Consider the following 26,442-nt stretch of genomic DNA (forward strand, 5'->3'; position numbering starts at 1 on the left):
TGGATCCTGGGCACGGACCCACACACTGCTCAGGCCGTGCTGTGGCAGCATCCCACATACAAAAAAATAGAGGAAGATTGGCATGGATGTTAGCTCAGGGCCAATCTTCCTCACCAAAAAAAAAAGAGAGAGAGAGAGAGAAATATAAAAGACGTATGGATTAGATGACCCAGGAATACTCCAAGCTTCCAAAACATCCAAATTCAAGTCCCGTGTTATGCAAAATAATTCGCTAGAGAGGCAGGATCTGGGCTAACCCAGGACTAATGGGACAGCCCTGTCGTTGGCCCAGGTTTGGAGAGGCCACAGGGGACAGCTTTGGCTGTAGCTTCACCTTTCTCGTGGCATGTCCAGGCAGACAGGACCCTGAACTGGGGGATGTATTTCCTGAGCCCTCGCTACATGGTGGAGAGGGCAGCTGGGCTGCAAGAGAGCCCCACCCTGGTCACAGGACAGAGCCCCTGCGGGGCGTGAGGCCTGATCCCTCACCGCACCCCCACCCCACTGCCCTGCCCCGCCAGGCCGCCGGTCTCGGGAGAATGAAGCCCAACATTCTGGTGGTCGGGTTCAAGAAGAACTGGCAGTCGGCTCACCCGGCCACGGTAGAGGACTACATCGGCATCCTGCAGTGAGTGAGGGCGGCAGGGACGCAGGGCCTCGGGTCTGTCAAGTGGGGCCTTTGGAGTTTCCTGGGTCTTAGGACGCAAAGGGGAAGCAGTGGGTGCTATCAAGAAGCTGAGTCCGGAGGCCGAGTGGGTTAAGTTCGCGCGTTCCACTTCGGCGCCCCGGGGTTTCGCAGGTTCGGATCCTGGGTGCGGACATGGTATCACTCATCAGGCCACGCTGAGGCGGTGTCCCACATGCCACAACTAGAAGGACCCACAACTAAAATATACAACTATGTACTGGGGGGATTTGTGGGGAGAAAAAGCAAAAAAAAAAAAAAAAAGAAAAGAAGCTGAGTCTGCTGGTTCAAAGCCGAGGAGGAAACAGACAGACTGGGGGTTCCCCACTCTGATCTGGACACCAAGCTGGGCAGGGAACAGGCAGGTAACACAGTGAAGAGAGCCAGGTGTGGGACAACAGGGAGCGGTGAGGACTGTGGTGAACTAGAGACAGCAGCTGTTACTTGGCGCCAGCCAGTTGTGCCCAGACGGAAATGTGGGCCCAGGGTTGCCAGACCTAGTTTTACAGAGCAGTTGAAAAGGTATGTTTTTAGGTGAAAACCTTGTGCCCTCCTGTGGGCTGCACAAGACCTACAGATGGACAGCTCTCGAGCTGTAGGGTGGTACCACTAATCAAGACGTGAAAGCAGACCTCCGAGGAGGCGACAAGACAAGTGTGGGGAGTGGGACCAGGGGAAGAACTCGCTGGGGATTTCAGGGTTCACTCCAAACCCTTTCTCCTTCAGCTCTTGCTCTGCAAGGTCCAGAAAACGCCTGCCTGAGTCGCTTTTCTGCATTGAGGTGGTACAGAGAGGCAGTGTGCAATAGCATTTAAAGCACACAAGGCTGAGTGTGGGGGGCTGGGCCTGCCTCCGGGTCTGCTGTGAGCCAGCCGTGTGACTCTGAGCCGTGGCCCCCATCGAAATCCCAGCACGCGGTGTTGGACTGCCTGCTCTCAGGCCCCCTCCCCAGCTCCAACATTCCAAGACTCCGCATGCTGGAGAAGGTGCCCGTCCCGGAGACGTGTAATGCTGCAGAGGTCACCCAGGGCGGGGCTTGGCCTGTTCCGTCAAACCCTAATGCGGGGCTCTCGGGCACTGTGTCAACCAGGCAGTGAATGTTCTTCTGGGGCAGGAGGCTTCCAGATCTGGTGGTCAACAGACAATCTATTGCTGCCTTCCCGAGCGAGGCCCTCCCTGTGCGGATGTGTGCCCTCGGGGATTACAGGCTCAGCTCTTTAACTCTAATCCCAGCTGGCCGCTTCCTCCATTGTCTGCAAGTGACTCCCCCAAACTCAGTTTTCGCATCTGTAAAGTGGGGATAATAATGCCCATCCCCACCTCTGTTGGCAGAGCTCTGAGGATTTTCCAAACGTATCAGGAGGACAGCGCCTGGCTCCAAGACTGGCCTGACTTGGTTTCCCCCCAAGTACAGGGTCCACAGGATCTCCGGGGCCACAGACTATAGAACTGAAGAGGTCCTGGGACTCTCCAATTCCCGGGGATGGGGAGACTGAGGCTCAGAGAGCAGAAAGGGTGTGGCGGGCGGCAGAGCCAGCTCTCAACAGGTGGCCTCCTGCGGCCTGGGGGCTGGGACCAGGAGGAGCCTGACCCACCTCCTCTCTCTCCAGCGATGCTTTTGATTTCAACTACGGTGTGTGTGTCATGAGGATGCGTGAGGGGCTCAACATCTCGGAGATGATGCAGGCACACAGTGAGTGCACACCCCACCTGCTTGGCACCCCTGTCAAAAACTGGAACAGGATTCCAGAAAGTTCTAGAACCCAATTTTTTTTTAAGTGGTGGAGGGAAGAAAGTGGAAAATTAGTAAGGAATAAAAGGTCACAGACTCCTAGAAAGTCAGCTTTTGATGCTCCCTTAGAGCTCATTGGGTTCCCAAATGGAGAAACTGAGGCCCAGACAGGGGAAGTGACCAGTTCAAGGTCATGCTTCCAGCTTAGGGCAGAACCGAGACTGGAACCCAGAGCTCGCCCAGGCTCGATGAATGCTTTTGTAACCAGATGGGATAAAGAGGTTCGAGGAGAGAGAAAAGGAAGAGAGAGGAGAATGCCCTTGTGAAGACACCGGAATACGAGCATGCGCACGTAGGCCATGACAACTGGACATTTTGGTCTCTGAGACCATCGTTGGGGCCCCCAGTGAGGAGGTGTTTTACATGCAAAGTCACATATGAATACGCAGACTCTGAATCAGTGATATTTGGAGGTGTGAAAGAAATCGCATATATGAAAACAAACAGGGGCAGGGGTGCGGGGGAGCTGGAAGGAGTGGACCTGGGTTTCCTGCAGGCAGGGCCTGGTGTCGTCCGTCCACGTCACCCAGTGCGGAGCGCACACCCAGCCCAGAGCAGTTGTTCCGTGACTATTTATCAGCCAGTCTGTGCAGAGCAGCAGCCTCGCTCCTGATGACGCTGTGCTAGGCGCTGGGGGCGCGCAGGAAACTAAACTGGGTCTGCCCTTGGGGAGCTGATGATCCAGCGGGAAAAGCAGTGGCCTCATAAGTCATTTCAGACAGTGACTCCGACACCGCGCACGCGGTCAGGAAGGCCTCCCTGAGGAGGGGGCCTTTTGCTAGAAGTGGGGCTGGGGAAGGCGTGCTCCTGGCTCAGGGAGCACCCACCACTGAGGCCTGCGCGGGGGCATGAGCGAGCGAGGTCTGAGGAGCAGAAAGAAGCCAGTGGAGCTGGAGCATAAAGGGCCGGGTCCAGAGGGCGGGGCCCAATCAGTGGCAGGAAGGAGCCGGGACTCTTCCTGGTGTGAAGAGGAGGAACCAGGACTTGCCCCAGGCAGGGGAGCCTAGGGACAAAGCTGCCCTCTCTCTTGCAGTTAACCCCGTGTTTGACCCAGCGGAGGACCGCAAGGAAGCCATCGCCCGCGGGGCCAGGCCTTCTGTCTCCGGCACACGTCAGTCTCCACCCCATGCAGACCCACAGAGTGCTCAGGGCCCTTGCCCTGTGGGGCAGCTAGTGGTGGGCCACACGGGACCTTGGTCAAGGGCAGGAGGCTCCGGAGACCTGGGGTCGGGTGACTGAAGGCGACGGCTTGGGCAGTGTTAAAGACTGCCAGCCGTGCTGAGGACTTCAGTGTCCGGGCATCGTGGAAACCCACCCAGCAGGCTCTGGGCCCGTGTTCCGCCCCCTTCAAGGTCCCACCAGTCATGCTCAAGTGTGACAGGTAGGGAGGGGAGGGGTAGGGTTCTCCTTCAGTCCTTTCCCACTGATGCTCTGGGAGGCAGGGGAGCCACAGTGCAGGAGCTGGGGGCATCCTGTGGGCATCTTTGAGGGGCACAGAGGAGTCTTTAAGAGAATGGCCCCCATCCCCAGTGCCCACCAGAATCCTGGGAGACAGAAGCTAGGAGCAAGGGAGGGGTGCATCATAGACCCCCACTCCTGGTCAACCTGCCAGAGCATCAGAGACTCAGTGTTGAAGAGCCATTGGTGCTCCGGGCCAGGCCCCCATGCATGACCTCAGCAGGGCGCTCCAGCACTGCGTGCACAGCCCCGGTGACGGCAAGCCCACCTCACAGGGCAGCTGGCTCTGTTTTCAGACAGACTCAGGCATGTGAATGTGCTCTGCTCCCATGTGACGTGCGCCTCTGCTCCTGCAGTGGACCCCGAGGCCCTGGTGCGGGAGGAGCAGGCCAGCACCATCTTCCAGTCGGAGCAGGGCAAGAAGACCATCGACATCTACTGGCTATTCGACGATGGAGGTCAGCGCCCCCTTGGACACCGGCTCTGCTGGGGCCGCTTCCCTCCATGATTCTGTTCTCTTGGCCTGTGCTTCTTGGCAGCTCTCAACAAGGCCTCCGGTGGGACCTCAGAGCCCAGCAGAGGGGACTCAGGGCCCCAGGGCCTCCCATTGGGCTCGGGGGAGGCTGGCTGGGCCCTTCTCTTGGATCAGTGTTTCAGCTGTAAAATGAGGACTTTACAGGAGGAGCTGAGGTCAACATGAGGTGGAAGGTTCAGATGGGCCGGCCTTAGGGGTCACAGCACGTGACATAAACGGGAGATTTGGGCTGCTGCACAGGAAAGCTATAGGGATATTCTTTATTTCCAAAAGAAATACGCTCTCTCCCATTTTTCTTAAAACATATGGCTCTCAGCTTTATGTTCCCACCTTGGATAGAGTCCTAGATAGAGAGAAAATGTTTCTGCTCCAAGAGGCTGCCTCCTATGAGTGATGGCTGATATAGACGGAGTACTTACCGTATGCTTGACACCAAGTGCTTTACACGGATTGACCTAAGGCAAGCCACAGGCAGGAACTGTTTTTAACCCCCTTTACAAATAGGGAAACTGAGGCACAGAGTGACTACGTAATCTGTGGCTTATGCAGTGAGAAGTGACAGCAATCTTGATTTTCACATGAAATCCCCCAATTATTAAAAGCCAGCTCACTTATTCCAAACATTATGCGGGCCACATAAGCTCCGCCCACAGATCCTCTGTGTGCCGCTCTGGTTTAGTCCCGCGAGCTCTTTATACAGGTGGGTAAACTGAGGTCCAGAGAGGGGATGGGTTTGCTAGTGGCGGAGCGGAAACCCAGAGAGGGCTTTACCCTGAGAGCGTTTTCCTCTTGACCCCTGGAACCCTCCTTGCCAGGCCTCACCCTCCTCATCCCCTACCTCCTGGGCCGCAAGAAAAGGTGGAGCAAGTGCGCGATCCGTGTGTTTGTGGGCGGCCAGATCAACAGGATGGACCAGGAGCGGAAGGCGTAAGCGGGGAGCGCGGGCAGGGGTGGGGGTGCCACGCAGGACCAGCACATCCCGGCTCTATCCCAGCGTCCCCCGCCCGCTCCCCCCACCCTCAGGCGCCGTCCCCAGGTGGGCTCCGCTCTCTCCAGGTCACAGCGATGGTGAGGGAGCTCCGGGCAGGAGCAGGTTTCTCTCCATTCCAGAAGTCATTTTGGTGTCCTTTAAGAAGATGCAGACGGCCCCGTCCCAGCCGTGACAGGGAGGGTGTTCAATTTGAAAATCACCATCTCCTCAAGGAGAAACCTGTGTGAAATGAAGGCTAGAGAAGGCCCCTCCTCCTGAGAAATGGGGTGCAGCTTCGAGTCCTTCAGTGCAATGTCCCCCAAGCTTGGCATGCTGTCCCTGGTGAGACCAGAGGTGACTGTAGTGGCCCAGAGAAGGGGCAGCGAATCCCACAGAATCTCTTGGTGAGAGGTGACCTTTAATTTTCCCAATCTGTGGTTGATTCTGTGCTCAGGAATCCATGCGAATCTCCTGTCCAAGCACCAGAGGGCAGGCCTGCCTGGGCTCGGCAGGCTGTGCGTCTGGCCGGAATTTAGTGACGTTCTTTTATTTACTCGAGTTTTATTAATCGCCTCTTTCTGGCATGAGATGCTGGTTCTCTGTTTGGAATGGTGATATGAAATTTCCTTTCAACATGTGGCTAAGTAAGAATGTGAGTTGATTTAAGCTGAAAAGGAAGTAAATAGTAAGGCAGATACACAGGTCGGGGGGGTGGCAGGAGTCGGGCAGGTGGCACATGTGTGCTTAGAGTTGGGCGACTGCTGCTTACAGCAAGGTCAAATGAGGTCGGAGGTCGTAGGGTAGAGGACCACTGGAGGGGGCACATGGGCAGGGAAGGATGGGGGGCTTGCCCAAAGTCGTGCAGTAACTAGCCCAAGAGAAGAAACCCTGCTCTGCCTCTAGTGCCCTCGGCAGCCATCCCAGCTGTGACACCCCTGGGTTGGGACCTCAGGCCGTGCCACCCTGGTCCTACACCAGGACTACATCCGCAGGACCCCTTCTCAGTCACCTCCTGCGAGTTAAGGGCAACCCAGCCATCGCAGCTCGTTGTCCTCACTCTTGTTGAGAACTTCTCCACTGGCAGGCCCTACTCAGCAATGCTCGGGGCAAACAGCTTCTCTGGCCTCCCAAGGGTGCAGAAGCAGCCCAGCCTCCTGACCCAGCCCCCAGGGGAAGCTGGGCTCAGCTGGCCTCACTCAGCTAGAGCCCGCAGACCCGCAGGGTCACGGGGTGCTTTCAAGCAGAGCTTGTGATATCTCCTCGGCTCCCCAACCGTCTCTCTACTGCTCTACTGGGCCACGCCCTCTGCCCTCCTCGTGAACCCTGGCCAGGCCTGAGCTGCCTCCTGCCCGCCTCTCCCCCGCAACCCCATACACCGAGATGTCGAGATGTCAGCGGCCCCCAGCTCTGCTTCCCTAATTTCACTCCCAAGGTCAGGGGCCTGCAGTGGCTTGACAGCTGGGCCCCAGCCTGGTCCTTCTGGCTTGTCTCCCTCACCTTTCTCTTCCCTGACCCCCCACTGCTCCCACTCCACCCCCTGCACCCCCATACCGTCACTCATTTGGACTCCCCCGCTGGGGCGCTCGCATCCTGCCAACTAGTCCTGGGATATCACCAAAGCCATGTCCCACCCAGGGATTCTGATGCAGTGAGGGGCTAGGGCAGAGGCAGGCCTGTTGTTTACAAGGCTCCTTGGGTTATTCCAGTGTGGACACACCCCACCCCACCTGCTTTGGCCTATAATAAGTTTACCCACCATGCACCATTCAGCCAGATCGCCACCTCCTCTGTGAAGCCTTCCCTGATTGCTGCAAACCACAGCTGGCGTCTCCTCCCCTGTTGGAGGCAAAGTTGGCACCATCTGGCTCACTACCCCTGGTTCCGTACCTTGTTCGTGTGTGTTACCTTTGCCCAGCCGCCCTGTAATGTCCTGTATTTACCTTCCCGTCCCATAGACTTCTTCTTCTCAAGGTGTGGTCTATGGATCAGCAGCTTCCCATCTCCCGGGATCTTCTCAGAAATGCAGAATCCCAGGCCCTGACCCAGATCAGCTGAATCAGAATGTGCACTGCAGCGAGGTCCCCGGCTGATGCGCGGGTGTGCTAGGACAGGGGTGGCCCCCAGATGCTTGGGAAATACTGGTCGACAAATCAATCACTTGTCATTTGACCTATGTTATCAGTACTCGTTTATTGTCCGTCCCTCCCGGGTTAGAATGTAAACTCTGTGAGGGCGGTGAGCAGATTGGACTTGTTCTGCTCACTGCTCTCTCCTCAGCAGGCGCGCCATAAAAATTCATTGAATGAATGAGTAAGTACGATTTTAAACATCTCCGTCTTCCAGGATCATTTCTCTGCTGAGCAAGTTCCGACTGGGCTTCCATGAAGTTCACGTCCTTCCCGACATCAACCAGAAGCCGCGGGCTGAGCAGTGAGTTCTCCGTACTAGGGGTTCCAGGCAGAAGGGCGAGCCGGGTACGCTGCAGCCCCTCTGCCCATTGTCCCTTTCTCCCTGTGAGCAGAGGGCGGAGGGCTGCCCGCCCCACCGCCACCGAGACAGGCTCCAGGAGAGAAAGAGGAAGGGTCAGGCTTTGCAGCCGTTTATTTTCATGCTTATGGTCCTCTCTTTGCATCCGGGAGCTCTGGGCTTTGGCAGAAGCACACCTGGGCTGGAGGCGGGTGGATTTTCACATTCGTGCTTTTCTTAGAGCAAGTGGTTTTTACACTGTTACTGGTGCGGGTCGTGGCTGTTGTGCCGCTTGAGCAGAGGCTTGTGTCTCATCCACAGGGACCCCCCACGCCCACCCCACAGGCCGAGGGAGACTCTGGCTTCACACATCACCAGCCCAGGCTGCTGGCTACTCATAAAAGGCTGATTTTACCTGGGAAACTGCCTAGTTTTCTCAGTTTTCCCCACGACCCTGAGTGTTTTCATCAGACAGCGGTTCTCAAACCTTGGCATGTATCGGAATCACCACCTGCTGGCTCTCGCCCCCACGATTCTGAGTTAGTGGGTCTGAGGTGGGACCCGAGAACCTGCACGTCTAACAAGCTCTCAGGGGCTGGTGCAGGCACCCCACTTTGAGAACCACTGTGTTAGCGACAATCCACGGAAAGGGCTTAAAAGGTAGCACCCAGCCCAGAATCAGTGTTCCATAGATGCTGGGTTTGTGGCTTCTGCCTACTTGTCGCTTCTGAGCTCTGTCTGCATCTTGACCTTCTCTGCAGTCCCAGCTCCACTGCAAACTGCCTCCTTCTCCAGGCATTGCCTCGTTTAAATTCCTGAAAAAGCGATTGTGTCTAGACCAGCTCATCCCTTCCTGCTGGGCTAAGTTACTGGAAAGGCTGTTTCTTGGCTACCTTTGGTGCACTTGGCTGTGGCCAGGGGTGGCATAGTCACATGTCCCAAGACCCATGGCTGGAGGGCAGCTCTTTCTGCAGGAGCCACGGCAGAGGCACATCCTCTTCATGGGGGCTGAGGGGTGCTGGAGCAAACAGAACGGAAGGTGCAAAGGCCCTGAGGCAGAAGCATGGCAGCTGCAGTCCCTGATGTTACAGTAACACAGTGCTTGGAGTGGGGAACATGTTGAATGGTCTGGGCAACAGCTCCCCTCCTGCCGCCATGCACCTGTGAGCATGCAGACTTTAAGCAAACCCCTGTGTGAGTTTGCAGCAGGGCTCAATTGTGGGATCAGAAGAAACTATTTCCTTTCCTAATGATTCAATTTCATATTCTTAGAATAAGACGTTTACAACAGAATTTGCTTTCTGTAAATCAATCTCCATGAGGTTCTCCAGGACTCTGTCTCTGCAGTCAAGTAAGGTCGGTCCTGCCCTCCTGGCCCTTACTTCTCCCTTGGAACTCCCATGACCTGGAAAGGGAAAGAGGTCAAGACAGGACTTAGCAGTGATGGACAGAGTCATCCTGCCGTTTGCTCAGGGCTGTGCTTGGAGCCGCAGGGCAAATGCGCACACTGCAGCCCTGCCCTGCAGGGTTTACCCTGGCTGAAGTGCAGGCTGGAGGACGTCAGGAGCCATCTCAATGCTGCAGAGACGGACCAGGATGCCAGAGAGGATGGATCGTCTCTGTTGGTGGAGGCCCAAAGCCTTGAGAAAGGCCTTGAACAGAGAGAGACAGGGAACACCTTCCAGGCGGGGAGTGCTGCGACAGCCAGCGTGCAGACCCCGTGCAGCATCTCCGATCTTTAATCCCCTCCTTTGCCCCCATCTGCCTCCACCTCCTGGACAATTTCTCCCCACCCTTGCACAGTCAAACTTCTCCGAAGTGAAGTTCTACTGTCGTCACTTCCTCCCCAGCCCTCCTCCTCCCGCTCGCTCAGGACTGCCTTCCACCACTGCTCCACTGAAATCACCCCGGCCGGCGTCATCGGTGACCTCTGCACCGACAGATCCACAGAGCCCACACCTGTCCTCAACTTCCTCCGCCTGTCAGTTGCCTTTGACACAGTGATCCTTCTGGAAACAGTTCTTTGGGTTCTGAGACGCCACCTCTACTGGTTTCCTCCTACCTCAGGGGTCCTTCTTTCAGTTTCCTTTGCTGACTCGTCCTCCTTTGCCTGACTTACACTTGTTGGCATCCTTGGGGTTCGGCCCTGGACCCTTGTCTCTTTACTCTGTCCCCAGGTGAGCTCATCCATCTTCATTGCTTCAGATGGCCTCATCTGAATGCCGACCAGTCCAAATTTCTATCTTTAATAATGTAAGTCAGATCGCATAGAAACCCTCCAACAGCTTCCTGTCTCGCTCGGGGCAAATAACAAAGGCCTGCCTGATCTGGCCCCTCACGACCTGTCTGTCCTTGCCTCCTCCCGCTCTCCCTGCATGCACCTCGTTCCAGACGCCTGGGTTCCTTCACTGCTCCCCAGACAGACCAAGCATGCTTCGGCCTCAGGGCCTTTGCTCCTTCAGTTCTGTTTGCTCCAGCACTCCCTGCCCTGTGCATAGCTGGCTTCAGAAGGACAGGCGTCCTTTGGGTCCAGAGAAGCCTTCCCCACCCCCGTTGTCCCCCATCCCAGCATTCAGTTTGTGCCTGCACAAAACCTCCAATCTATGTTTATTTGCCTGTTTGTCACCCAGCAGACCTTGAGCTCTGTGAGGATGGGGGAGCTTGTCTGGTTTGTTCACCGTTGTGTAGCGCAGAGCCTGGCTCAGAACAGTGCTCAGTCACCACCTGTGGCACAGTCTGTGGGTGGAGGTGGGTCCCAGGTCAGCTGTCAGGGACAACGCGTGGAGGTTCTGTTGAAAGCCGGACCCACCCATCAGTGCTGAATTCAGCAAGGGAGCTGCCTCGATGTGAAAGGCAGCGTCAGAATGGGGTTCAGCCTGACACATATGTCCCTGTGGCATCTGCCTCCATCTCCCTCCAGGGCCTGCTTTCCCTGGAGACCGCGCCTTCGTGCCCCATCTCACCTGCTCTCTCTCCCCAGCACCAAGCGGTTTGAGGACATGATCGCACCCTTCCGCCTGAACGATGGCTTCAAGGACGAGGCCACGGTCACTGAGATGAGGCGGGACTGCCCCTGGAAGATCTCGGATGAGGAGATTAACAAAAATAGAGTCAAGGTGCCGGAGAGAGGAGGCCTTGCTGGGCTGGGGTGGGGTCAAGTTCCCACCGGGGTCAGGGCCCTGTGCCCCATCTCACCTGAGCTTCTTCAACTCCTGCCCCTTGACCCTCCACCCTGCTCCCGCGTGCCCCCCGCCCCTAGATATCCTGAAGCCACAAATGCTCGGGCTGCCCGGTAACCCAGATGTGGAACTCAGAGCCAGCCTTGGTGTGGGAGCCTGGTCCTCCTGCCCATGTTGAGCCAGCCCCCACCTTGGCGACGGGCTGCCCAGAGCCCCTCTCCCTCTACTCCCCATTCCTCCCTGCCTGCTGGAAGGGACTTGTGAGACAAGTGGTGAAGGTCAAGGCAGATTTGTCCTGTGGCCCAACAAGGCAGGCGGCCCTCTGCCCAGTCAGCATCTCCAGGCCTCTAATGAGGGCTAAAGGAGAGCGGGGCTGCGGCGGCCATTGCAAGGTGGGACCAGGGGTCGCAGCTCTGCTCCCTGGGTGCTGCGGGTCCATGCTCCTCCCTGGGGTGATTTTGCCCCTCAGAGGACGTGTGCAAGCTCTGGAGACATTTTCCATTATCCCCACTGGGGGGTGGGATTGCTGCTGTCGCTTAGTGAGTACGTGACAGCATCACCTAGGATGCTGCTAGACATCCTACGACCCACAGGACAGTTCCCACAATGAAGAATTGTTCCACCCAGACGTCAGTGGTACGAGATCCAGTCCCTGGTCTAGGTTAACTCACTTTTTCATTCTCGCAAATGGGGTGTCCATCCACTATCAGACTCTGAGTGTCAGTCATTTCTGAACAGTTTGGAGACAGGTCTTGGGGTGGGAGGGAGTCTCCCCCACAACCAGCCCACACGAGCTTTGAGGAATTCCCTGATCCGTCAGCCCGGAGGCCCTGCCCCCAAGGGCCCACAGCTGCCCGGCTCCTGGGGGCGTGCTGAGTAAAGCTGGCGTCTGTGAAGGCTGATGCCTTCTCCGTTCCAGAGGCGCCGGAGCGCTCCACCCCTGCTCCGAGTCCACCTTATCAAGTGCCTTCCAGGACGAGGCCCTCTGCTTGGTGCTTTTGCACAGGTTCTCTCCCCCTATCCTCCCACATTCCCTGGGGAGGGTATTACCATGCCCATTTTACAGATAAAGACCGTGAAGTTCAGGGAGGCAACGTGCCCTGCTCAGGTTCTCTCTGCTGAGGACCATCGGGGCTGGGGTTTGAACCCAGCTCTCCGACACAACGTAAAGTGCTCTCTCCCCGCTCTCTTGCTGGTCATGGTAACAAGGTCAGGCAAGGAGAAACCAAGGAGGATTTCTCAAGGAAGTGAGCTAGGCACTCAGTTACTGTGAGGAGCCCCTTCCTTCCTGGAGGCAGGAGCATCTATAATGCTGTAGGAGGAATCATTCAGGCACCCACTCTGAAAGGTTAAAAGAGGCCCCTGGGCTTGGTGGGAACTGCTCCCGGGGAGGTGGGGAGTGACCATGTGGCTTTCCTCGCCCCAGTCCCTTCGGCAGGTGAGGCTGAACGAGATTCTGCTGGATTACTCCCGAGATGCCGCTCTTGTTGTCATGTGAGTAGCGCCCGGCGGGAGGGGAAGCCAGTCTCAGAGGCCAGAGGTGTCAGCTCTGGGAAGGGTGGACACCGGCCGAGGCCCCGAGCCTTCCCTTGTGAGGTGGAAGTGCCCACAGGTCCTGTAAACACAGCCCTAGTAGCCTCTCAGCCGGTGCCGGGCCTGTGTCCACCCCGTGCCCCTGGCAGAGTTCCAGGCCTCGCACACCCCAGGCCTCACTGACTCCCCTCACCTGGGCTTTTCCCTGGTGTGTTGCCTTTTCCTGCCAAACTCGTCTTGGCAAAGTGGACCCAGCTCATTCCAGAAGAAAATCGATTCCTAGTTGGTTGAGAATCATCTAGCCCTCTTTTCCATTGCCCACCTCCAACTGACGTTGGTGCCCAGCCTGCAGAGCAGGGCGGCAGAAGCAGAGGCCTTCCCGGCCCCAGCGGTTCCAGCTCCGTGCTGGTCAGACCCTTGGGCTGCCGCTGCTGCTGCCTGTGTCCAGGGAGGAGCTGCTTCTGGTGGGTATTGGCCAAGGCCAAGTCTGTGGAAGGTGACAGTGAGGCAGAGAGAGTCTCGGGGTGGCTCTGCTCTCTGGGAGCCCACGAGGAAGAACATGGTCAACCACGCCACCTGAGTCCCCTCAAAGCTCAGAGGGAATGAGGGTACTTGCCAAGGCGTGAACCTGGCCTGTCCTACATTTCCTGGGGGCTAGCCACCTGGGAATTCCGTGGGACAGACAGCCGAGAATCCTGCTGAGCCTGTTTTTCCATCCCCTGAAACCAGGATGAAGCACTCAATTTGCAGGGCCCAGTGCAAAATGAACATGTGGGGCCCTTATTCAGAAACTGTTAAGAATGTCAAGAGGGTAACAGCAGAGCATGAGACCCAGCAAGGGGCCCTCCTCTGTGCAGGGCCGTGTGAACACAGATTGCACACCCATGAAGCTGGCCCTGCCTGAAACGGTGCTTCCTGGGGCTTTTAGGGAGATGATTTTTTGTGCAAAGAAAGTGCTCCACATTTGCTTTGACGTGGGAACTGTGACAAGGAGAAGGGCCGGGCTTATCTCCAAGCCTCTGGCCAACACTTTGCAGAGAATGTTCCTGGGGCGAGGTTGGCCTGGGTGCAGACTGAGTCACAGTGCAAGACAGTGAGAAGGGCTTCGTCCTGAGATGGCTCCCTGCACCTTTTGTGGGTGTGATACCTGGGTGTGCCAACCGCGTCTTCGTGGATGCCACCTCTGTTCAGAGAAGCAAGTTTGCATTCTGTCTCTGCTGTTAGCCCACAGTGTGGTCTTGGGCAAGTGACCCAACTTCTCTGAGCCTTAGTTTCCCTGATTACAGAGAAGAGTTAAACTAGATTATTTCTCCAAGATTTTCTTTCAGTCTAACATGCTATGGTTCTAAGTGTATTTGCCCTAAAATGAGTCAGTCTCCCAGGCTATCAGATGAGGAATTTCATCCCTGGACGTGTCCATCTGCTGGCACCTCGGCTCTCCCACTCCCTCAGCCCCAGACTTCGTGGGGAAGCCAGTCCCTGCCTGCCAGCCTTTGTGGAATTAGCTGAGACAAATAACCGTGAGGCCAGCCATCCTGAGAAGACGCGGGCACACAGCATCCCCCCCATGGCGGCAGCCGCAGCTGTTGCCCAGAGGGCCCGGCTGTCGGGCCAACTCAGTGGGAGGACAGAGCAGCTGCCGATTTGTGGTGCTGACCTCCAGCCTGGAGACGCGCCCTGGTTTCAAAAAGTTCAGTCTGAGCGTCACCTTCACCAGGGCCACCACGAGCTTGTGGAAAATGGCAAATTCCTCAGTTCCCTCCAGACAAGGGTCTGGAGCGGAGCCCAGGAAGCTGCCTTCCCCAGGAATTATGAGGAAGAAATCATCCTCCCCAGCCGCGGCGAAACGACAACATCACGTTGTCCAGCACTTCAGGGAGCCTGCGTGGAGCATTTTCTAGAGCGGGTTTGAGGCAGATCTTGGCTGTTTATTGTCTACTAATCGATCAGTGGTTTATCTGATTAATGGCCATGTTTGAGTTCAGCTTAACCCGCAGAGCTGATAAACCAGCCTCGTAACCACTCCGACGGCCTTTGACGAGACTAACCACCTACTTCTGGCCTAACTTTCCAGCCTAGACACCTCTTTCTTCCATAAAGACTCCCTCCTTGAGGCCAAATAGCAATGATCGAAATAATGATAATCGACATCGCATTTTATGGAATTGAGTCTCTGCGACACTCAAGGCCCTGGGCCAAATTAATTTTCAGAACTCTGTGAAGTGGTTCTATTTTGTCTGCCTCCACACACGCTTTGGAGAGGAGGAAGCTGAGTCTCCGAGGAGCTCATCCTCTTGTGCAGGATCTCCTGGCTGCGACGCGGGGAGCGGCTTCGAAGCCTGCGACATGTTCTGACGTGGGATTATCATTCCACATCTAGGTTAGATCCAAGGCTGCCTTTCTCTGTGGCTAAGAGCTGCAATTCTGAACAAAAAGTTCCTTTGTTCTGGAGCAGCTTTGTTTCTAAAGATTAGTAGCTTTAAGTGCATGCATCCTGTGAGCAGGAATAGAGCGTCATTGACTCTCGCTGGGGGTGACCGTAAGGGAGTCTGTCCCTCGGACAGGTGGACAGGCTCTGCTGGGGGAGGGAACTGCACGCTGAAGCTTGAAAGGCCACAGCAGGGGGCGTGGGAGGGCCCTGCCCCTGCTAAAGCAGCCCCCAGTCTCCTGGGGGCCTTTGGGCCTCTGATGTTTCTGAATTCAGTCCTGGAAAATGATCCCAACGGGCGTTTTCAGCCTCTGGCATAAATGTTGAATCAGGAAAGTTAGGTTTCAATATCCCACTTCCCTTTTCCCTGGCAAGTCACCAGACAAACAAAAACGTTCTAACTAAGGTGACACTAGCTTATTGACATGTCCTTGTTCCCATCTGCCTTCCCCCATCCTGGGGACCTTGCCTCTTAAAGGAGGGTGGTGCTTGTCCCAAGCGAAGCATTGAGGATGGAATTTTAAATAAGGGGCTCTGTTTAGGGACCCCCATTTGCCTTCTCAGCAGAGGTGGGCGTTGCAGTGAGCAGAGGCAGCTGGGGGACCTTGGTTCAAGTCCCAGCTTGTGTGGTCACTGGCTTGGTCAGCTCGTGCTGGTGAATAATCCCGAGTGCTGACAGGAGCTGCTGATGTTAGGAAGGGCTTGCTCTGTGCCGGGCGTTGTGCGACATTCTTCCTGTGTTTCGTCTTCTTTAGAGCTCACGAACATCCCCTGAGGAGGTTTCTGTGTCCTCACTTTGAGGAAGAGAAAACTGAGGCTCAGGCACCACGTGGCTGAGGAAGTGACAAAGCCACGACTCCTATCTCCTCTCTGACACCAGAGCCCGTGCTCTGAGCCCAGCGTCCTCACACAGCACCCCCCGTCTGCCCAGGTCCCCTCAACTGGGAGAGAGGCTGTTGCTGCGGGCCCTGCCCTTCCCCCAGGGCTGTTTAGAGGTTCAGATGAAGTAATACCTGTGGACGTACTTTGGGAAAACAAAGGGCAGTCCCACCTAAGGTGCCGGGGCCCCTCCTTCATGTCCCGCCAGCTGGGTCTGGAGATGCCGGCTTTCCAGGAGCCAAGAGCAGGGCAGCTGCAGCCATCCTGAAGCATTTTTGGAATCTCGAGATGGTGGAAAGTCCCTTCCTGAAATAGCCATGGAAATACGGCTGAAGAGCATTCCCGGGCATCGCGGTATTTGCGCAGCATTGCAGCAGACAAGGGGCCCTCCCAGGGCAATGGCAGAGTCCTCCTCCCTGGGCCTTGCATACGTGGCAGGAGGCAGGGCTAGGACACGCAGCTGAAACACGTGAACATGTCACATTCTTGTGGCCACAGGCAGGTGTGTGGCCAGAGAGGCAAGGCTGGCATGATTCGAGTGGCCAGATGGGGTGGATCACCCACAACAGCTCAACAGTATCAGACTGTGTTCTAGGCCCAGGGAAAGGGTGGTGAACAAGACAGACCAGGCCTGAACATGCAGTCTAGTAGGGAGACAGACAACCAACAAATAAATGAAGGAGATCTTGAGGGTGTGAAGTGCTATGAAGACAATGACATAGGGTGATACGATAAAGACAGATGGGAGGTCAGCTCTGGAGGGGGTGATCAGAGAAGGAGGTCCCTTGAGCCAAGACCTGAGTGATTCCAAGGAGCCAACCTTCAAAGAGCTGGGGGTGCTGCCTTCTGAGTGGAGAGAACATCTCATGCAAAGGCCCTGGGGCAGGAGCAAGCTTGTCATTTTTTTCAGGAATGGAAAGAAAGCCACTGTGGCTGTAGGCTGTATGAGGGAGGCTGAGGGTGGTAGGAGGTGAGGCTGTGGAGGCTGGTGGGGATCAGATCACGGGGGCCTTACACGCCACGGCCTTGTTTAGAAGTGCTTCATGCCTGAAGGTACATTTTGAGTCCTACTTTTAGGAGAGCAGGTGGTCATTCTTAGGGTGGCTGGGAAGAGGAGCTCCAAAGGGGTCAATTCACAGAGCTGCTGTTCAGAAAGCAAACTCGGGCTGTGTGGGGAAGACCCTTGGTAATTTCTCATCTGCCGTTCCTTCCTGCCTTGCAGCACCTTGCCCATAGGGAGAAAGGGGAAGTGCCCTAGCTCGCTGTACATGGCCTGGCTGGAGACGCTGTCCCAGGACCTCAGACCTCCTGTCATCCTGATCCGAGGAAACCAGGAAAATGTGCTCACCTTTTACTGCCAGTAACTTCACGCTTGCCGTGCCCTCCCAAAGCCAAGGGCGCACGGGATGTCCACCTCTCCTCGGGGACGAGATTCACGTTCTATTGCACTTTAAGCTGTAGCATCGGATGATCCCACTGAAGAAGCTGGTGGCTCCGAACAACTGGCCCCCACCCCCTCGGACCTGTCCTCTGGGCTTTGTGTTTATGGACTGGAGAAGTAGCAGATGGAGTCACACGGAAAATTCTCTGGGGGACACATAGTCCTTTTAAGTTTTCTTTTGATCCTAATTATAACTAATCAAATTTCAGCCTTTGATTTACATACAAATCAGAGTCAGAGCGGGGGTACGAGCATTGACACTTTCTACTGACTTTCCCTGGGGGACCCCCTAACCAAGCCCCCGTCCTCTGACGGTCAGGAGAATGGGCGCCCCACCTGTGGCCCTCACAGGAGAACTGCAGGGCTCTTTGAGCCTCCAAAATAATGCAAATTTCTTTAACCACCTCTCACTACCTTCACTTTCAATAATAATGTGTCTTCAGTGTTTTGGTTGGTTCTTTGCTAGACCAGGGACTTTCAAACTTTTGGGGGCTGCAACCCACAGTAAGAAATATATTTCACATTGACACTTGGAACAAACACAGTGAAACTAAAGGGTCACAAAGTGATACTTACTAAGGGTGATGCACTCCGATATTTTCTGTGCTGGTTCCTTTTCTCCTTTTAATGTTGGTTGCAATCCACTAAAATGAGTTTGGGACCCACTAATGGGAGGTGAAAAACACAGCTTAGACTTTCTTTTGTTCCCTGCAGTTTTTTCTGCACAGCAGGGAGCCCAGCTGATTTGGAGAAAGGCCATGTTGGGCACCACTGCCCTTTCCTCTGCTCATCCTCCAGGGAAGGAAAGGGAAAGGACAAAACACGCAAGGAGGGGTATTGAGGGTGGGCACGTCAGGAAGGAGCTTCAGAGAAGGGGCGGGATTTCCAGGGTCTGGAAGGGTACCTGGCAGGTTTGGTTGGGGGTGGAGGATGGAGTTCGGCCACAGATGCAGGTTTGGTGGGTCGGGAATGGGGAAGTGGAAGAGAGGATGCAAAGACTGCAAGATTGGGCGGAGGATCAGAAAGGTCCAAACCCAGCCCAGGGCCAGGTGAAAGGACAGGGGAGGAGGAGCCGCCAGTAAGAGATGGAAACAATGCAAGTGGCAGAGGGGGCTGCGGGGAGAGGAACGCAAGACTGGTGTCCGAGGCAAGAGAGAACCTGGGGAGGATGAAGCCTGCCCAGGTAGGGATGTTCCGGTTACTATGGTTGAATAGCTCAGAGGTTTGCACCAGCCTAGCTGGATGCAGGAGCAGAATTACATCAGAGACTGGTGGGTGGGGCTCCCTGGAAGGGCATTTCAGCTCCAGACACACCGGAGCAGCATAAAGGTTTGTTGTCAGGGATACCACTGGCAGGCCCTCTTCCAGTGGCACTGGGGTCACTGAAGAAACAAGGCATCTTTGGTTTTAACTGGCCCTCTCCGGGCCCCTGAAGTGCACATTCAGTCATGAAGGCAAAATCTCTTTCTTGGATATATCAACCGGCAAAAACAGAAACCAGTTTAAGAGGCAAAGCATTTATTGGGATCGAAGAATGACAATTTGGGGAGCAGAGATTCAGGTAGAAACCCAAACTGCGTTCCGATTACAGGAGAAGGGCTCAGGGTTTTTGTGGAAAAAGGGAGGACCAGGTGAGTTGTAGTAAAGAAGAGTTCACCGTTGCCGGATGAGGTAAGGCTGGGTTTGTACTTCATAGATGGGTTCTGGATTCGGTCATCAGGCAAAAGGCTAGCCTCGTACTTCGTTGATTGGTTAAGATTCCGTGGTCAGTGAAGTCTAGTTTCATCAATCCTTGCAGACAGGATATTCTTGCCCTTACTGACTTCTTGGAATGTTGGCGGTTGATCCAGTTTGGAAGATAAAGAAAAAAGACTTGTGAGGCGAGTCTTCTGAAATGGCAGCTCCAGCTGTATTTTAACGTGGCTCTGCTCATGTCATCTTCCACAGTTAGAACCCAAAGGACTTCAGCGTTTGTCAGGTCCTCCCACTGCAGAGAACAAAGGCTCTGGGTTCCCAGTGTTAGAAGCCCTGAGGCTCTTCACCGCATCAGCGCTTGCTGGGAAGGACCCAGTGCCTGGCTGAGTTCTTTAGGAACGGCTCCCCTGCTGCTGAGGGCCCCCGAGAGGCGGGCCTGCGTCCCAGCCATTCAGTGGACCTGGGACCAACCCCCAGCTCCAGATAAGTCAAAGCCTCTGCCTTTCTAGAGCCACGTGGAAAACCATTTCCTGGCAAAGGGTGCTCCCTCTTCAGACCTCAGAGAGACCCTGATCCCAGAACAGAGAATGCTTTGGCTCCGGGCATTAAAAAAACCAAAAAACAATTTTCACTATGTTGGAAACCAAGTTTGAACAATGATAATAGCTTTGTTTAAAAAAAAAAAAAGGCCTTGAGCTAACAGCGAGGTCAAAACAATGAATGAATAGAAAATGTGTTCACTCAGTCGAACAGAATTTATTTGTTTTGGAACACATTGTTTCTTAACTCTGCTGAGCGTTTCAAAAAAATTAACTGTATTGTTTTTCCAACCCTAGACTGAACTTTCTCAAGCTTCCACTGGTTCTGTAGGTCACGCTGCCAGATTTCCACAGAAACATTTACAGGAGCCACTTATTTTTCCTTTGCTTCTCTTACGTGTGTTTGCAGACTCATGGGGAACCCACATTCTTGAGTCTTTATAAAAGTATTCCGGTATTTTCAATCTTGTCTCAAGCCAAGGGCTGGAGAGGTTGAGTGGAAAGCCACAGCATGGCTCCCAGGAGACCAGAATTTGAGTTTCTGTCTCACCCCAAAACTGGCTGTGTAATCTCAGATATGCCGGTTAACCTCTCTGGGCCTCAGTCTGTGAAATGAAGAGAACTAGACCAGAACAGGCATCACTAGGCAGCTGGCCTGCTGAGGACTGTGGTTTGGCTCACGCATGGTTGATCAAAATTGTGGGTGCTGGGGGTGGGGTGGGGAACACATACTTCAGCCCCCCACCCCTTGGCCCACCACTTCCTACTGCCCTGCTGGGTGATCAGGGGCTCCTGAAGGCCCTCCAAGTCATTGATGGGGCTCTTGGGCACCGGGGGCGGGGGAGGGGGGGAGATTCGGTCCACAGCTTCTCCCTCTCTGCCGTTGCACGATAAAATGCTCCACTTTAACGAGGTTCAGTGGTGGCAAGTGTGTTCCCCGTGGTCTTTCCTGGTGCGGTGCGTGGAAAACCCGATCCACAGAGAGGCGGGTCTTCAGCCCCGGACCCAGCCAGCAGCCACAGGGGCCACTGCAGCAGGCATTCCTCGCTTCTCACCCCAGGATCCATGCCCACTTAGCTCCCAAGTTTCCCCTTGGCATTTCAGCCTCCAGATTTCACCTTCTCCTTCAGTTCCTGTCCAGACTTGCTGTGGCTTTGAAGTAAGTACAATACAGCCCATCCTTCACCCAATGGGCTCGCTGCGCTCCACCTCCCAGGCAGAAAGCTCGGGGCCTCATCAGCACATGGAGAGCCCCCTTTGGCTTGCATTCCCTTTTATCCATCTGCCTGACCTCTCTTGTGTGGTGAGGGAGAGGTGGGTTCCACAGGAATGAGACCAGCTGGAATGTTCCAGAAGAACCACCTGGCTGGAAGGCCCCCAAGCACATGCAAAGCAGCCAGGTTTCGCTTGAAGCTGTGTATAGCTCAAGGTGTCAGAAAAAAATGCTGCTACCTTCAAAAGTGTTCACAGAAACAGGGCTTGAGAAAGCCCAGTCACGGGCTTCGGGCTTCATTGGTACTTCCGCCCCGGAGTGAGGGCTAATCGTATGACTGACGGAACAAGCACGACGTGACGCCCCTTCCTGAAAGGGAGCCACAACAAATTCAGTTTCTAAAAATACTGTGTGGGTAGAGCTCTGAGAAGAACCACCTGGCTGGGAGGCCAGACAGCGGAATGTCAGATGGACTAGAGACAGTGGCAAGCAAGGACAAGTGTTTTTCATTCCAGCTCATAAGAGAGTTACAAAATAAGATGCTCTAAGGATGCAGAAGAGGGAGAAAACACACAAGTCAAGGGAATTAAGAAAGTCCTAGAGAAGGCAGTATTTAAAATAGGTCTGAGCGATTGGTAGGATTCTACAGACAGAAACGGGGGCTGGGGTTGGGAGGACGTGTTCCAGGTGGCAGGAGAGCTTGAGCAAGGACCGGAGTAAAGACAGCTTGCTAGTATGTTTGGGGAACAAGCAATAAACCAGTTTTCCTGGAGTACAAGGGTTGTGTATGTGGGAATAGAAGATTGGGAAAGTCGCAATGTGGAAGGCCCCAACTATGAGGCCGGGGAGCTCATCACTGACTCAGAGGCACTGGAGAGCCACTGAAGGTGAGGAGCAGATCCAAGCCTTAGGAAGCTTGGCTGGACAGGAGATGGAGGAGTCTGGAAGAGAAAAGGCAGGGCGCCCAGCGGGGAGGCTGTGCAGAATTGCAAAGGCCAGTCAGCAAAGCTGACTTTAAGAGTCACTTTTTTAAGAGTGGCAGAGGGCATGGAAAAGAGGGAAGAGATGGAGGAGAGGAGGACGAAATAGTATCTTCTAGAACTAGGATTTCCTGGATGTCTGTGTGGGTGGAAATAGGGCTGCAGAAGTTGAGCCTGGCAGCTGTAGGAAAGAAGAAACCTGTAATATGAGGGCAGGGTGACAGGCCTACTCCTGGAGGGAAGGAGGGAGGAAGTGGGTTGGTTTGGGGGTCTTTAACTGTAAGGACATCAGGTGGTCAGAAGCGCGGTCCAAGAGCCTGGGAAGAGCTCAGGGTGTCCACTGATGGCCTGATACTCTGAGAGCAGAGACATAAACAGATTTGGGAGTCACATGGATGCCCAAGGAAGTCGAAGCCATAGCTTAAGTGAGATCACCAAGAGAGGAAGTACACAGAGTGGAGAGGGCTGGAGGCTAGACCATGGGAGGGGCTATATTTTGGGGGCAAGAGGAAGAGAGGTAGCCAGCATGCAGCCGGAAAAGGCGCATCGGCAGGGCAGGAAGAAAACGAGGTAACCAAGGCCGCCGAAGGCAGCAGAGAAGGGGTAGAAGAATCGGACTAAACCATCACGGCAGCTGTCTGCAGAGAGGCCGGAGCCGCTGAGAGCACTGCTGAATTTTGGCATCACTGGGAGCCTTGCAGAGAATAATTTGGCAAAGTGGTGGGTCAGGGACCAGGGACTGAGGAATGGATTTGTGGAAAGGAAAGGAAAACAGCAGACATGCATGTTGACCTTATACTTGAGTAACCCAGCCATGGAGAGAAAAATAAGGTGGAAACTGGAGGGAGTGGCAGACCCCAGGGACGGTGTTCTGATGGTTGACATCTTAGGGGCGCATCAGTCAGGGGATGCTAGGCTATGCTGCCGTGACACATCACCCTCCAAAATTAGGGGAGTACGTCACAAAGATCGATTTTTCTTTTACAAATATTCCTGTGCTGGTCAGCCCCCTCTTCAGGGCCCCTCTTCTCCACAGCAAGACTCAGTGATCGAAACTGCTCCCATCTTGCAAGGCCACCACCTCACCCAGAAGCTTCCAGCTCCCTGAGGAAGGGAAAAGAGGGCCCGAGGGTCAGGCACTGGCTTCAAATGCTTCAGAAGTGACATGTTACTTCCTCTCAGAGCCTGTTAGCCAAATAAGTCACATGGCTTCACCTAACTGCAAGAGAGCTGGAAAACCCGGGGGGACATATGAATATTCTTTGAGCAATAAATGTCTGTCACAGAGCGGGGCTAAGTGATAGAGACCTGGGTTTATTGCCAGGTCAGAGGGGAGAGATTTAAGATGCAGGGAAGAGAATAACTGACAAAGAGGTAATCATGGGGAATCAGTCAAACAGGGGGGAAATTTTGCGAAGCAGCAGGAAAGGCACAGCTGATGCCTGGCAGCCCAAGAGAGCAAAACCCTCGGGACACCTGCCCTTGTGACTGTCCCTGGGGTGTTCCTGAGCACCAATGCAGAAAGCAAATGCAAAAAAGGCAGGTGACATGTTTCCATCGATGAGGCTGGCCAAGCAAGAAGGATGGAAGAAGGCCAAGGCATGACGGATTCAGGGAGAATGACTAAAGCACCTGGAAATAGCTGGCCACGAGCCCCAAGGTGGATGGAGAGGCTGGAAGTGTGCTGCAAGAGTTGAGAAGACTTGAGGGACTGGTAGCATGAGGACAGAAAGGATGTTCAGTGAGAGTGGGAGAGAGGGAGACAGAGAAGAATATCGGGTAGTTTGTGGTCAGAATGTGTGCATTTCAAAGTTTGAGATTCTGCAGGATTTTTGAGCAAAATCTAGGGTGCCCACCACTTGACTATGAGCTCTATGAAGGTGGTAAATGGGGTGAATCTTTTAGTTCTTGGATGGTGGGGAGATCTGGAAGGCTCAGGGCTGGAGCAGCGGGAGGGTGCACAGAGCTGTGGCTATTTACCAACTGGCACAGGGGCACTTCAGCATCTTAACTATTAGCAGCCCTGTGGTCACCATCAGGGCTGACGTGCAATCATTCAGCCATTTCAATAGCTAAGTTATCCTTAGCAAGGATCCTCCCAGTCTGTCATCCCCAGAGTTACTATGGTGATGGCCTGTCCTGGGGACAGCCCTCCTCTCTTAAACCCTTTTAGGCAGTTAGGGGGAAGGTCAAAGTTTCTATCAGAGTCTTTTGTCCTTAAAAACAAGCCAAAGGGACACATTTTGGGGTGGCCAGTTTGATACCCCCCACTGCTAAGATGCACAGCGCTAGCCTAGAAGCAGAGGGGAGAAAGAGCTGCCTTCAGTGGAGATGTGTCAGCGTCCTGTCTTGGAGAAAGGCGGGGTTGCTTAACGTGAGGAGGTTTTGGGAATTAGGGCAGAGTGCAGGAGGAGGGGACGGGAGCCTGTTCACAGAGAACCAGACCCAGGGTGAATTCCCGCAGACCTGAGTGACCGACCTGGGAAAGGCTGACCGAACCGGGTCAGAGATTATAGAAGGGTTAGAGGCATGGGTGGAGGTGCTTGTCATGGGCTGGCAAAGACAGGAGGAAAAGCCCAGAGTCGAATGGGAGGGCTGAGCGATTGGGATTCAATTCACGAAGGAAATTAGAAAATTCCACCATTTTAACAAGAATGTTGCTATAAGCTATTTCTGTAGTCTTACACGTCTTTGCCTAAATGCTAGATCTGAAACTAGCTTGGGGAAGCTGGGGGTTTTGCTAGAAAAAAAAAAAAGAAAGAAACTAACACACAATCAAAATTCCACTTAAGAATACAGGAAAGATTCTGTGTTCAGGAAAGGTACTGTAAAATCTAAATAAATCTACAGTTTTCTTTTCTCTTTAAAGTAAAACGCTGGACTGCAATCAGAACGTTTAGAAGAGGAAGGACAGGCAGCTGTGATGGGAAGTGTGGCCTCTGAGGTTGCCTGGGCCTCTGAGTTCAGCCATGACCCTGCCCAGGACGCAGGCCCAGAGGGCAGGGTCCCCCCTGAGTTGTATTTGCCCTGGAGCCAACACCGGCAGCCAGGGAGAGCCACAGACCCGGAGCTGGAGGCACCTGCAATCCAGAGCAAGGTCAACATTTATTCTGTGGGAGAGACTGAGTCAGGGAGACACCACCCACCCTCCAGCCCATCCAGGGTCTAAGCCCCTTTTCTGGGTAATCGGAAGGATTTTTGTTGTGTGGCGGTGATTATTTTGAGTTCCTCTCTCCGCTGGAGGAAAGTCTGGGAAATAGCATTCAACAGAACAGAGGGAATCAAGTGTTTTGGTTTTTTTTATTGTGGTAAAACACATAAGATAAAATTCACCATTTTAACTATTTTAAAGTACATCATTCAGTGACATTTAGAACATTCACAATGTTGTGCGACCATCCCCACTATTCAGCTCCAAAACATTTTTATCATCCCCAAAGGAAATCCAGGACCCAATGAGCAATCACTCCCCACTGAGCCCTGGCAACCACTAATCTACTTTCTGTCTCTACCGATGTGCCTGTCTGGACATTTCATATAAACAGAATCATACCATATGTGGCTTTTTGTGTCTGCCTTCTCTCACTTGATATCATCCATGATCCAACAAGGATCATCCATGTTGGAGCATGTATCAGTACTTCATTCCTTTTTACAGCCAAATAATATTCCATTGCATGAATATACCACATTTTATTTATCCACTCATCAGTTGATGGACATCTGAGTTATTTCTGCCTTTGGCTACTGTAAATAGCGCTGCCTTGAATATTCACAGATAAGTTTTTGTTTAAACTCTGGTTTTCCATTCTTTTGGATATATGCCGAGGAGCGGAATTGCTGGGTCACGTGGTAATTCCATGTTTAACTTACTGAGTAAATTTCCCCGGGTACATTTGTAAATTTTGCAAGGGCTGAGTTTACAAGCGCACTGTGCAGTTAACCATCAGGCCCATTGTTGGCCCCAATTGTCAGTCTTGACTGGCCATACCCCTCGACATCTCCTATTCAAGAGACACTTGCCGTTCTAAAAACCAGCTCAGTTTTAGTCTTCTTTGATTAAAAAAATGTATGTAGCAAGCACTTTTAAGAGACAGGCAGCCCGGTCAGGAAATAGCAGGGAAGTGCATGTCACACTCCTCAAAGGTTGAGGATAGACTGAGATCCTGCCTTCCTTTATCAAACACTTCCCATCACGGCCACATTGTACAGGAGGCTTTGCCTTGGGGCTGCTTCCGGCTTAGCATGGGTGCGAGAGTTACCGTGGGACGGACCTCATGAGCACAGAACAGGACGTCCATTTCTGGGCTAAAGAAGATGGCTCATGTGTGTGGCCAAATTACGACTTCAGCGATAACCATAAAAGGCAAGGTATCTGGTTGGAGCTTGAATTATTTGGGGGATCTCTAGAAACAAAATAAAAACAAGAGTACCAAGAACAAAGTGTAGAAGGTCAGCGCGGCCAAAGCCACTAGATTGTCGAAAATAAAGCATATGCCCTGTGCAGCTGCTGCAAAAGCCCCTTCCAGACCCCGACGACCCAACTGCAAAGTAAGACAGGCCTTGGCTCTTCTTCCTTCCCCGTCTCAGAACTGAAACATGAATTAGGGCACAGCAGAGACACAGCACCACAGAAGTGCTGCTACGAT

General features: G+C 53.9%; 1 protein-coding gene across 2 annotated transcripts in view; it reads left to right on the plus strand.

Annotated features, from left to right (window-relative positions):
• The window catches only part of SLC12A3 (solute carrier family 12 member 3), a 35,758-nt gene extending 17,819 nt beyond the window's left edge, over positions 1 to 17,939 (plus strand). For both annotated transcript variants that reach the window (XM_014738434.3, XM_005608274.4), the window contains 9 exons: positions 522 to 628; positions 2,296 to 2,378; positions 3,511 to 3,588; positions 4,292 to 4,393; positions 5,286 to 5,397; positions 7,784 to 7,870; positions 10,887 to 11,022; positions 12,512 to 12,579; positions 17,148 to 17,939. In XM_014738434.3, coding sequence (XP_014593920.2) covers positions 522 to 628; positions 2,296 to 2,378; positions 3,511 to 3,588; positions 4,292 to 4,393; positions 5,286 to 5,397; positions 7,784 to 7,870; positions 10,887 to 11,022; positions 12,512 to 12,579; positions 17,148 to 17,289 — 915 coding nt within the window. In that variant the 3' untranslated portion in view covers positions 17,290 to 17,939. The remainder of the gene's footprint in view (positions 1 to 521; positions 629 to 2,295; positions 2,379 to 3,510; positions 3,589 to 4,291; positions 4,394 to 5,285; positions 5,398 to 7,783; positions 7,871 to 10,886; positions 11,023 to 12,511; positions 12,580 to 17,147) is intronic.
• Positions 17,940 to 26,442: the final 8,503 nt, after the last annotated feature.

Source organism: Equus caballus, chromosome 3 (genome assembly GCF_041296265.1).
Source record: "Equus caballus isolate H_3958 breed thoroughbred chromosome 3, TB-T2T, whole genome shotgun sequence".
Classification (NCBI taxonomy): Eukaryota; Metazoa; Chordata; class Mammalia; order Perissodactyla; family Equidae; genus Equus; species Equus caballus.